We start from the raw sequence: 13,800 nt of genomic DNA, 5'->3' as shown, positions 1-13,800 counted from the left end.
TTGGTCCAGCAGCTGCAAGCCACACAGGAGGCAACACACCGATTTTCAAATTAAGAGATATGCCTTCACTGACAACGCAAGAAATGGGTGTGACAAAACAAGTCCAAATTTAAATTATGTTTGTTGTAAAAATGGTATAGTTTAAAAACATTGTTCAACAATTTTAGTCACAACCTAGCTGACTAACTAACATTACTTTGCAAATATAAACCAAACCCCAACACACACACACACACACACACACACAAACAAACACACAGGCGCTGGCGAATATGGATTTGTATCGGACAGAGTACAATACTTGAATTACAGCATAATAATACATACAAACGAAATAAACAGATTCAGGCCTATCTGTTTTACTTTGCCAACACTGCTCAAACCGGAAGTGAACCGTGCGTAAAGCACGCAACTTTACAGCGTTCACTGAAGCAAAACCGAGCAGAGCGGCGAAACATGGCGACTTCGAACAATCCGCGGAAATTCAGCGAGAAAATCGCCCTACACAACCAGAAGCAGGCGGAGGAGACGGCGGCATTTGAGGAGGTGATGAAGGAACTGAGCATCACGCGCCAGGCCCGGGTGAGTCCCGCCACAGCACGAGCTTAGCACCGTGCGTGCCGCTTTCTCCCCCGACATGACAGGCTCCGCACCGCCGAGCCCGAGCTTGACGAGGAGGTAAACAATAACAAACGACTCTTCCTGCCAGCTGGAGGAGCCTTCTGTCCGTTCTGTGACCGCCAACAGCCGACACACACACGGCCACTGCTCCGCGGACACCACGGTCCAGCTTCAGAGTCAAATGTGGAGAAGGAAAGGGGCGTGCGTGGCTCTGACAGCGCGGACAAGTGTGCTCCGCGGAGCAGTTTGGATTTGGACACAGCTCCTCTGCACCTTCTAATCCAACAGGGCCACGGTCTCGGGCTTCACGGGCTGCGCTGCTCTACTGCTTTACGCCTACTTTATTACATCGTTACTAGAATTACATTATTAAACAACAGTTTTTTAATGTAATTTATTAACTCCCGTTATTGCCAGTTTAACCAAGCAAAGCACGGGTTTCTACTTTATTCCAATGAACTCATTTATTGACAGTCTTTTTCCAGTTCATATTTACCACGCCGTACAGAGACAATAGTGTCTTACCCATGGACACAACAATGCTAAAGCCACATTCTTAAAGTCTATATGACAGATTAGACATTTCACTAAATTATATTTCAGTTTTTTTAGCATTTGGCCTATTTGTCCCCAGTTTGACAATTTTTGTAAAGTTTATAATTGTACTTCCTGGTTGGACTTAGTCAGCAAGAGAGATAATACCAAAACTGTTACCTAACAACCAAAGATTAAACATGAGTCAAAATCCATATAAATTATACAATAGTTGCGATTTGACAAGCAATAATACCATATAACACCTTTTTTATTTAATTTAATTCATTAATTTCATTAAACTGTCAGGAAGTGATGTCAGTTTAGTGTACATTTTCTATGGCACATCACATTTGATGACAATACAGAGGGATTCTGTTTTAGAACTTAGCTTGTCCTGTAATTTCTTCCCCCAAAATATCTTCAGAAACTGTAACTTAACGAAGTAAAACTATGATAAATATTATTATATACAGGTGTTATCTTACCAAACTAAGTCATAATTAGAAAATCGGGAGAACCTGTCTTCTAGACTTTAAGTTCCACTTTTTGGCTTTCTAAGTAGAGTATAAGCCATGTTTGTTATGGATGACAGATGCCGTCTAGTTCTCTATTCATCCTGACTTTGTTGTTGTATTCTTTATTCATCCCGGGATCATATAGAGCTGACTGAGGGCTGACCAACTTTTAGACGACTGACTGAAACAGAAATGTGTTTGTTGTCAGAATGTCAGAACCTTGTGTGCTAAATGAAAAGCTGACAGTTTAGTTCAAGACACAAATGAAGTTGGCGTCTTATGTAATAGAAAATTAGAGTGTGAAGTGAAATTTGTTTTGCACATGGCAGATTAACCCACAAGCCGTAAATTGGATCAATATGAGATGTGTTTTGATTGTTTCAGTAATCCTGCATTAGTAGTGTGTCTACTCGGGGCACTACAGTAATATCAGGCAGTGCGGCTGCACTGGGGTCCAAGGTTCTGGGGGCCCAATTAGGCTGTTTTTAACAGTAAAGCTGGCTGCAACTAGAGGATTTGAAAATCTGTGATTTTCAAAAAAGTGCAGACCACAGAATTAAAGACATTTTGCAACAATTATTTGTCTTACACTTTCATGAAGGACAATGAAACCTCACACTTTCCAGGTTCAGTGGAGATTTTTGAAATTAAAACAACTACATGAGAATACGAGGGGAGTGTGCACTGCCTTTACATGCACCCTTATTTAGAGAGAAAATAAAATAAAGTGATGAAATGCATGTGGATTAATTTTGCTTGTAAAAGCCACAATAGAGCACATTCATTGGAGGTAGAGCTGGTTACGCTGACTCATTGTAGCCATGATTACAGATGAAAAAGTTTGTACAAACTCCGTGTTGGATTTGTCTGATTATTATTTACATTTAAAGAGCTTTTACTTGGATGTAGAACACTTATTGTTCTGACCAAATAATAAATTAATTCAAATTCAATCATACTAGACAACGGAGCCTGGCACTGTAAAGCTGCTCTGATTGGCTGTTGTGAAGATCGTCTGTCACATGTTGGAACCTTACATTTGTCAAATATCGTAGTCATGACAGAATAGTACAGACCCCACAGACATGAGGAGTGTCACAACAAAGGACAGGACAAATAATCTCATCCCTCTAGTGTGCAGAAGGCTTTATGTTCAGGTTTGCACAGACTTCACATGTATTTCAGAACATGTTTGTAGAGGTCTAAACTACATGCGTAGCAGGTTTTACAGATAGGATATTTTATGTCCCCTAAAATAAACTATTTGCTGTCCATCATCCATAATCATTCTTGTAATTTAGTACTTTTTAAAAGAGTAATGGTGACACAAAGCCCATTTTGTGAAATGTTGTTCAGTGAAACCGATATGTGTGGGAAAGAGGCCGTACTGCATCTTGTACCTCATGCAGTCATTACACATACTTTAAGGGGGGACTTAATTCTGCACACAACCACATTCCAAATAGGGTTGATAAACTGGGCAGTTCCAGGAGGACTAGGACTGGGTAGTTAATTTATTTTTCAATATCTGTACCTTAACGATACCTGCTTTTTGATACCAATACCTGAACGGTTCTTTTCTCATATCTGGTTCTTTTTTCTGTGCCTGCATTTAAAAATTAAAAAAAATTCATGGTCAATATTGTAGTAATCATATATAACTATGTAAAATCTGTTAAGTTATGTTTTGGAAGATACCGTCTGTTCACGTAATGTCCGTACCTTTTCCACATGTACGGAATAGCATTTAAAGTTACAGCTTTAGACAAGTCTGTTTATAGAGTCAACATTGGTAGCAGAGGGTGGCTGCTGCTGATAACTACAAGTTTCCACCGCCATTTGACGAGAAGACGTCATATGAAACCTGGAGAAATGAGATTGAAATTTGGAGAGCAGTCACCGATCTGGACAAAAAGTAGCAAGCGCTAGCCTAGCTGTTACCTTTTCGCTAACGGGGAGAAAATGCGCAATCTCCAGCGAGATTCTCGCTGGGGATTTGAATGCAGACACCGGTATGGCCGCTCTTTTGACGAAACTAGACTAAAAAGAAAAAAAAGACGGCCAGTACAAGGCGCACCCAGAGTTTGATTGCGTCACCAGAGAAAGCAGTGTCTCCATGGTGGACTACATTGGTAGGTAAAAGTTCAAAATGGAGATCCCAGAGGTTGTGCTTGCCTTAAAACTGCTGGATATGGCCGGACTTAACATAAAAGACAAACCGTTAACACTCACTCAGTCCCAATGTGTCATTCGCAGGTATGAAGTCAGTTTTAAAAAGGATTTTCAGAGAAGTCACATCACTATGAGAGGGCAGCAGCGCGTGGTAGATTAGTAATGAAAATGTGTACATACTTTAAGAGAAGCGAAAGAGACGGTAAATCAAACGGTCAACAGAGCCAAGCGGTGGCGCAAGGCACAAACCCCTGGATAAACATGGCAGAAGAACACTTTTCACTGGGCAAAATACTTACTAAACAAAAGGGAATTATGTTAAAGTGACAAAGGATGAAGAAGAAAAAAAAAGATGAATATGACAAGTGCTTTCTGTTTTCAAATGAGGCACTGTCTGACAGAAAGATCTTCATGGTGGGGGCTTTGGGGTCAGCAGTAATTGACACAGCCTGCATAAGAACAGTATGTGGAGAAAAATGGCTGGATGATTACAAGTGGGCTGCTACAAAGTGAGTTACAGTGATCCCTCACTACATCGCGGTTCACTTTTCGCGGTCTCGCTGCTTCGCGGATTTTCATCATGCATTGTGTTCTGCATTCTGATTGGCTAAACTGTCTCTCCGCGTCTTCTCTACCTGTGTGTCAATAACGTTATGGATTAATATGTACACGTACGTAAAACCGCTTGCCAAATTGAAGTTTGCGAGGCCGGTGAGAGCGCGCGTGTGAGCTCCGGGAGACGCCGGTATGAGCTGCGCGTGAGAGGCCGGTGAGAGGCCGGTGAGAGCGCGCGTGTGAGCTGCGGGACACGCTGGTGAGAGCGCGCGTGAGAGGCCGGTGAGAGCGCGCGTGTGAGCTGCGGGAGACGCCGGTATGAGCAGCGCGCGTGAGAGAGGCCGGTGAGAGCGGCGCGCGTGAGCTTCAATGTTTTATGGAGTATTTCATTGTATAATTACTGTATAAAAATAAAGATTTCTACTTCGCGGATTTCGACTCCCGCGGGTTCTTCTTGGAACGTAACCCCCGCGATAAACGAGGGATCACTGTACACAAAATAGTTGATGAAGTTAGAGCAAGGCCATTCAGATTTGGTTATGGCAAAGTTGTTTATTCCACAAAAAAAGGGACTCGGCCAGTGAAGATCGAAACAGAGGTTGTTCCTGCTAACATACCAATGCTTTTAAGCAAAGCCTCACTGAAAAGAGCAAGTGAAGTGTCAGACATTGCACATGATAAAGCAACAATGTTCAAACAACCTTGAACTTGAACTGACACCTTCTAGACATTATTTTGTGAACTTGAGAGATGAGATCAATTAAGACAATAAGGAGACTCAAAGTGAAGACGAGGATCTCCTTGTTAGAGAGAACATGATCACATAAGCACATACTGTTCTTGTGCAGACTGTGCCAATCACTACCGACCCCAATGCCTTCACCATGAAGATCTTTCCCAGGCACTGAAGTTAAAGAAAGCAGCACTATTCTGAAGAATATTATAAAAAAAAAATGTAAGCCAAAACACAAGTCAATAGTTGTTCTGCCGATGGCCTCAACCTACTAATGGCATAGAAATCTATACACAATTTACACGGTACAGCCCATACCGTGTTCGGTCAGAATCCAAACTTGCCCTCCTTGCTCATGGACAAAACCCCAGCCCTGGAAACTACTGTGAGCTCCTGAGTAGTTGAACACATTACAACGCTACATGCTATGAGAAAGGCATTCACAGAGTCAGAATGCTCTAAGAGACTCAGAAGAGCCCTTCACAAACAACTACGGCCAGTTGACGGGTATATCACAGGGGACAGGGTCTTCTACAAAACACTGTAATGAATGGAAAGGTCCAGGTGGGACAAGATGGGACAAGCGGTAGAAAATGGATGGATGGATCCTATGTCTAACAAGAAAGGAGACTCAAGCTAAAGTGGACAAAACAAAAACGGACGTGAAAACAGTTGACAATTCTACAGCACCACCATCAGCAAATCTACCAGCGGAGATTGAGCCACTTGCTGAGATCATTGAACCCCGTAATGCTGCCGAGCCAGCGACAAGTGGCAGTCATGAGCAGTATTGAACATCACAAGTTAGTTCCTCTTGTGAAGGCCTTAAGCTGAAAATGTGCCAGGTGGTTGACGATGAAAGTGGTCAAAGCCAATCCGCAAAAGACCTTAGTCAAGCGACTGGAACAAAGAGACTGGTACAACTTGCATTTCAGCCAGCCAGAAGAAATAGTTGGCACATCACAGTCAGTCAACCTTGGAATAATGGACAGTGTTCAAGTGATTCCAGCAAAACATGCAGAACTCACCAACTGGAGGAAGAATGACGTGTTTTGAAGAAGTCAAAAATGAAGGTCAGAAATGTCTCTCAATGAGGTGGGTGTGCACACTTAAAGAAACAGGTGCAGGGATTGTGCCTAAAGCTAGAATAGTAGCAAGAGCTAAACATGCAAGATTTACAAAAAGACTCACCGACATGTGCTACAGAATCCTTGAAAGTTATCATGGCATTTGTAAGTCAACTCCATAGACATCAAAGCAACTTTTTTGCAAGGTAAAACATTGGATAGAGACATTTACATTCGTCCACCACAGCAAGCACAGAGCAAAGGAATATGTTTATGGTCTAACAGATGCTTCTTTGTACTGGTATCATAGATTCAGAGACACCATGCAACACTTGTGAGGTCAAGTGTCAAAGGTTTTTGTCAGTGTTTTACTAGCTTGATCAGTGTGGTAAGGTGAAGGGGATCCTTGCTTTTCATGTGGATGACTTTATCTGGGGGGGAACTAATGTATTCTCCATGACTGTGATTCCTTCAGCTTTTCAATTTGGATGGAAAGTGTACAATGATTTCAGCTACATTGGAATGGAAGGTCATTATGTGAAGGGTGAGATAAGTGCAACAAAGAACATACATTCTAATCTGCAGACTATTTCTATTGATCCCACCAGAGAAACACAGCGTGAAGCAACATTGACAGACTGTGAAATGGACATGTTACAGTCAAAGAATGGACAAATATTGTGGTCTGCAAGACGGAGTAGGCCAGACATTATGTGTGACATATCCATCCTGGCATTGAACCCCAAAAATGCTACTGTTCAGACTCTGCACTGTGCAAACAAACTCATTAGAAATGTAAAATCAGAACATAGTACCTGGGATAAAACTGCTCCATCAAACTTGTGATGTACAGTGATTCCTCTATGGGAAAAAAATCAGATGGAGGTTCAGAGGGTGGACGTTTAATCATGCTCATGGGTGAAAATGGAAAGTTCTCATTCATATCTTGGTAGTCCATGCGGATCTGGAGAGTCATGCGGAGCACAATGGCAGGAGATATTCTGGCACTTGCAGATGGGATCAATGGTGCAGTTTTTCTCTCTAGTCTTTACTCAGAAATCACCATCGGGGACTGTTTGTCCAAAGCTGTGCCTATTGTATGTGTACAGACAGTACATTCTCTTCTCAATGCAGTCAATCCACAAAATCTGTCATAGAGAAAAGACTGGGCCTTGAGATCAGCAGTTTTAAGGAATTCATAAACTCTGAGACTATACACCAGGTATTGGTTGATACCCAACCCTAAGAAGGACTAAAGAGGAGAGTGTGGGGGGGAGGAATCTGGAGTGCGATTGTACTAACAGGTTCCACCTCAAACTGTTTGTTAGCAGAAGCACCTGCTGCAATCAGGGCAGTGCCGTGTGATGTCACACAGCACTTGAATTCGCATTGGCCACTGGAGTTAAAGATAAAGAACATTAGCATGCTAACAGCACATTTCCTACTTTGTGAGGATTAAAATGCTCTATAATTAGATGCAGACAGCACACAGCGGTCTCATTTTTATCCTTAGCTGCTTTTTACAATATATCTGTAATATTTTATTAACGTTTTAATATTTGGGATTTTTCCATGGATCAATTATATTATATGGATAAGTCACTCCCCTTCTTCCCGCAAGCCAGATTGATTAGTGGCTGCTTCTCTGGGCCCAAGAATAAATATCCCAATGCTTTTTTGAGTAATTAAACTGCTCTTGCATGTTGAGCTCTTGCATGAGCTTTGCGTTTTCCAAATGCTCAAAGATAGGTTTAGCCTAGCTTTGCTCTCGCAAATCACGCGGTTCACAGTGGGAGGGTCTAGCCCCTATTCCGGAAGTAATCATGGCTGTATTCAGGAAGTAATGTGTTAATGTGTTACATGCACCAATGACCACACGCCATAGAGACCAATGCACCACCATCTTGGATTTATCTTCCAGATTTTATTATATATCAATATATTTCATGGATTTTTCAGATATCCATCCATTTTCTACCGCTTGTTCCCTTTCGGGGTCGCGGGTGACTGGAGCCTATCCCAGTGACTTCGGGCCTTAGGCGGGGTTTTCAGATATATTCAATGTTAAGCACAAATTAAACAGAACTACAAGTATGTTTTTAATGAAAAAGAACTTCATAAAAATCTAAATAATCTAAATTAAAAAAAATCTGTTATTGACAATGACTCTTGGATGAGAGTCGAAACATCTATTTTTTTTTTTCTAACTGAGTCCAGATGACTACAACTGAAGCTTTTTCTACTATGGAACACGCCTGGACGAATGAGGGATTACACCGAATATTCATAAAAATCTGTTAAAACAGAGGTTGGTAGAGTAGCCGAAGTATGTACTCGACAGCAAATACATTTACCGTTACTTCAAAATAATATCACTCAGAAGTACAAAGTTGTGTTAAGAGCAAAGTAAGTAAAAAAACAAAAAAGTATATAGCGGAACTACTACTTAAGTAAGAGTAACTGCCTGGAAGTAACATCTGATTTATAATTCATCTAATTAGGAGGACAAAGCATTCTAAATCCTATCTGAAGGAACGGTGCAAGAAACACAAATGTTCAAATAATTGTCAACATAAATCTTTTGTCACGTGTAGACTCACACTCATTCTGATTTAGTAGAATATTGGATCTTTAATGAATGTGTATTACAACAATTTGTAGACAGTACGTTGTTTGGACCATGCAGGTTGGGGGTGGTCTCTGGACTGGCTGGTAATTGTAGTCCTGATTAGATTTAGCCCTGTGCCCGCGGGGTTCGCATGAGGAAATCTAATTGAACAGTTATGACTTTGTAAATTGGAAATGAGACTTGAGAGCGTTTTGAAACGTAGACATTGTCACAAAGCTTCGGGGAGTTTGTTTATGAAAATACAAACCACAAATGCTACAAGATCCAATCATAGGATTATTTTACAGTTGGACATGTTAATTCAGTTGTCAAACATAACAAAATATAAGTAGGTTTTTCTTTCATTCTCAATTTCTGATGGTCAGGTTCTCTCTTTCTGAACTGATAAAAATGCTTACTTCCAACTCTTCCAGCTCAACTTTTGTGATTATTTTCACACCACCACATGTATAAGTTAGTGTCATGTCAACAATAGCTGTGCTGCTATTTCAGAATGCCTCACTCTCTACATTTTTTGTATTATTATTTTTTGTACATACATGGTACTTTTTTAATTAAAAATGTATTTAGACATGCAATTTTCCTTATCTGAAACAAAGCATTAATAGTGTATGGAAGTGGAATCCAATCAGTTTGTCTGTAAAATCTCTTATTTGTACGTGACTTCTATGTGTTTTGTGTTTTGACAGTTGCAGAAGGCTCAGTACCTGCAGCTGGGGCCAAACCGGGGCCCGTATTATGGAGGCTCCCTGCCAAATGTCAACCAGATCGGAAAGAATGTCGGAGATGTGCCTTTTCAGGTAACTTTCAACCAGGTCCACATTAGGACGATCTACTATCAACCAACAACCAACAACCAGAACATTTGTTCTTGTATATTTCTGAAAAATAAAAAAAACTACTATTCTTGTAATTGTGCAAAAAAACGAGTTCAATCTTAAAATAGTTGTATTGTCAAGCTCCTTTCATACTTCTACTTTAAAATGTATTTGTTAAAAATGAACCATCTTAATCCAGCCTACTTCAAATATGATCTAATAATCATAATCATGTTATAAGCAACTCATTTGATGTTTTTCAGTCAGGTTTTAGACCTCATCACAGCACTGAGACTGCTCTTGTCAAAGTGACAATTTAAATCCTCCTGAACACTGACACGGGCAAAGCCTCAGTCTTGATTCTGTAAGACCTGAGTGCTGCTTTTGACACTGTTGATCATGGGATCCTCTTACAGAGACTAGAGGACTGGGTGGGCATCACTGGCACTGCCCTAAATTGGTTAAGGTCCTATCTGGAAGACAGGAAGTACTTTGTTGAAATTGGTAACTATGTCGCATGCCACATCCTGGGACCCCTTCTGTTCAACCTGTACATGCTGCAGTTAGGTCAGTTGTTATGCAGGGAAAATGTGTCCCATCACAATGATGTGGACAACCGTCAAATCTATATTTCACTAACGGCAGGTGAATATGGACCAGTGTATTCTGTGACCTTAGACAAGACCGAAATCATCGTCTTTGGCCCACAGAAACAAAGAGAAAGTTTAGCAATCCCCTCCAGTCTCACTCTAAAAACTCCAAATCAAGTTTGAAATCTGGGGGTAATAAATGACTCATCATCTCAAAAACATTGCTAAAATCAAAATTATAGTGTCTAAACCAGACTTGGAGAGACTTATCCATGCGTTTGTCTCCAGTAGATTAGACTACTCACCTGTGAGGCCTGCTCACTGGCCTCTCCAAATGAGCTGTAAAACAGCTGCTCGGGTCCTGACTGGAACCAGGAAGTACCATCACATTAGTCCTGTTCTCAGGTCTCTGCACTGGCTCCCTGTGGCTCAGAGAATAGACTTTAAAGCAGCTCTCTCCATGGCCTAGGACCAAAGTACATCTCGGACATGTTGGTGCCATATGAACCATCTCGGACTCTGAGGACCTCAGGAACCGGCCTCCTGCTGGTGCCCAGAGTCAGGACTAAACATGGGGAATCTGTTTCAGTTTTATGCAGCTAAAATCTGGAACAGTCTTCCTGAAGATGTGAGACAGGCCTCTACTCTGACAACGTTCAAATCTAAGCTAAACAGTTTTGTGTTGTGTTCTTGCCTATAAGCTTTTTTTGGAGTGACAAATTTAATGTATCTGAAAACAAAAAAAATACATCTAAATTGGTTCATCTTTGGTTCCTGTTAAACCACGAGCTAAAAGAGAAACATTCAAATGTAAGACCATTCCCAGACTTTGTATCAATAAGCATAGGTGTTGCTGAAGCCCTGAATCCAAACTGCCCCTTTCCCTTTAACCCAGCTGTAGAAGAAATTTGCAGCTGCGGGACTTACGTGGCCTTGGCAGGAGCAGGCTGTCCGACCTAAACACCTCAAGTCCCAGCTGCACCTTCAGATTGAGCCAGAGTGTCGGCTCTAGGAAACAGTGATGACACACAGAGCACTAGAATAAAAATTTAAAAACGCATAAAATAACATCATGCAACCAAGTGAATGGGCAATGGTAAAATAGTCCATCTACAATTCACCAGAATACAGATGTCACCTCTACCTATAAGAGGATTCAACTGATTCAAATGATTGGATGTCAATGATGATAAAAAATAATGATACTACCGGAAATATTAATATTGGATACAGAAAAGTAGGCCCATTATATTTATTATGTTCCAATAGGGGTATTCTATTTATGCATATGATTTGCTTATGTTGCTTATAATGTCTCTAGTGGAGACTTGTACATTAGTCTATGATTAACCTCACATTCTCTCAGTTGCATTTGGTCAATACAATTTTAGACTGTCAGTTATTATTTAGAATACAGAAAAATATCAGGCCTTTTTGTTCCACATTTGTTTATCAAAATACTCACTCAAAAAAAACTGTCACAGGAGTTGTTTCCTCATGGTTCTCATGCAAGATGTTTCCTAATCTTTCCAACAAAATGCCCCTTTAAAATGTGTGGGAAATATTCAGTCTAATTTTTCCACCACAAATTGCTTCTTTTACAATACTATTTGGAGTTAAAGGTATTTTCCTAACCTAGAATAAATTAAATTCAGGTACAGGCCCTTTAAACTATTCAAACAAATTACAAAAAATATTTTTTTGTTTCCCCCATTGTTTTTTTTTCCATTTGGCTTTTGGGTGGAGCTGGAGTGGCCAAAGAACAATGGTGAATTTGTTTTAACAGTTAAATAATTGCTCAATCTAAAGTAAACAGTGTGGATTATAGAGGGAAGCTTTAGGGATTGGACTGGATGCCTAAATAAATATTTCTGTTGGATATGAGCCTCTTCAGCTGTTTCATGTAGACAAGCTGTGTACATGTGTGCAGCTGCGACCATATCCTGCTACACTGGTCCAACATCCATAAAGTCTAATGAGAGTACCATCGAACCATATGCTCATCAACAAAAACAGAAGGAGAAATTATGGGAGCTATTTTATATCGGGAATGTTATTATAATTTACTGATTGACGAGATTGTTTTCCTTCATCATTCTACTAACCTTGCCATCAAGATGAAATCTCCTGATCTTTGTGAGTTCACAAACTCTTGAGTTTTTTAATAAGTTGTTTCATAGACTTTCCTTGACATTTTATTTTCAGTTTATCAAATCACATCTCTACCATCCAGAAGTCGGAGTTGAATTTAAAAATACAAATTTATTCTAAATACATTTCTTGGATACTTAGAATATAGGCCCTACTACCACCTCAATACATTATCTACATAATTATAGTCATAAATGCAAGAAATTGAAAATAATGAACAATTTTCTGAAGTAATGATTATTCTTTGAGAACTTTTCATTAAACAGGTTTATTTCAACAAAAATTGACATCAACAGACATCAGACAACACAAGCGGCGCCGCCCGGACACGGGCGGGCCAGGCCCACAGGTGAACGGAGTTCATGAACGGAGAGTTCTCCGTTCATGGCTCGGAGATACTCAGGTCCAGGCCAGTGCACCGCCGGTCCCCGAGAGGGAATGGACCCAACAGAACCCTTCAGATGTTCTGACGCAAGTGATCTAACTTGGTGTCGGAGTTGCTGGTGCAGAATACATTTTAATTTTTATTGATGTTTTGGCCAAAATAACTGCGGAAAATCAGCGAAAACAGAAACCTCCTCGTTTTTTTTTTTTTGGGGATTTTTGACGTCGGCGGGCTCGTGGAACAACTTAAAAAACTCTCACCGTAGGGCCCACAGGCGGGACTGGAACCAATCACAGAGCAGCTTTGCCAAACATGGCGTCGCTGATGGCCAAACTTTGGCCTATTTTAGGAGAATTACGAACTACGGACTGTTTTCAAAAACATGTACACAATGGCGTTCTGTACATTTGTGGATGAGAATGAGGACTGCGCTTTTCTGAACTATGGATTTAACACAATTTAGAATGTTCTGCCTTTTCTGCTGTTGTGACGCTTTGACCAATCAACGTGAAGTTTTTTTTCGCTTTCGGCGAGAGCCTTCTCAGATTGATTCATGTGAAGTACTCAATTCAGAGTGAGACGCAGCTCAATCTACTACATCAGCGTATTTCGCAAATACAGGTTTAATCAGTTGAGATCACAAGATTGAATAGGTCTTAATCCAGACCAAATGAGAAGTCTGTTTTACGAAGCTGACTGAACTTATCTTGGATATGTTTCTCCAGACACGAGCGTCTCTGGATAAGCCGTAATACAAAGTGGGTTCACAAGTCTCTGTCAACAGCTCTGTCAACCCTGGATATTGTGAATTAATCTGTACGTGTCTCGGAGCAGAGGGCGGAGTCACAGAGCAAGAGCAAGAAGAAGTCATTTGAATATCATTCATCAATATAACAGACTAAAGCACAAATGTGTCATGAATGACTATGATACAGCGCCATAGACTGAATGAACAGCACTGAAGTCTGAGCCAAGTGTAAAGTGTTAAGCCGCTCTGGAAAATGTGCACAATTACAAATCTTTACAT

General features: G+C 40.6%; 1 protein-coding gene across 1 annotated transcript in view; it reads left to right on the top strand.

Moving 5' to 3' along the window:
- The first annotated feature begins 449 nt into the window (after window positions 1-449).
- Window positions 450-13,800, top strand: part of crtc1a (CREB regulated transcription coactivator 1a) — a 51,866-nt gene continuing 38,515 nt past the window's right edge. The window contains exons 1-2 of the mRNA XM_072441855.1: window positions 450-582; window positions 9,519-9,629. Of these exons, the coding sequence (XP_072297956.1) occupies window positions 457-582; window positions 9,519-9,629 (237 nt within the window). The 5' untranslated portion in view covers window positions 450-456. The remainder of the gene's footprint in view (window positions 583-9,518; window positions 9,630-13,800) is intronic.

Source organism: Eucyclogobius newberryi, unplaced genomic scaffold (assembly GCF_026437365.1).
Source record: "Eucyclogobius newberryi isolate DKJ021-1_F unplaced genomic scaffold, fEucNew1.0.hap1 SCAF_12, whole genome shotgun sequence".
In the NCBI taxonomy this organism is placed as follows: Eukaryota; Metazoa; Chordata; class Actinopteri; order Gobiiformes; family Gobiidae; genus Eucyclogobius; species Eucyclogobius newberryi.
The sequence above is the reverse complement of the archived record's forward strand: the minus strand, read 5'-3'. Positions and strand labels throughout refer to the sequence as shown.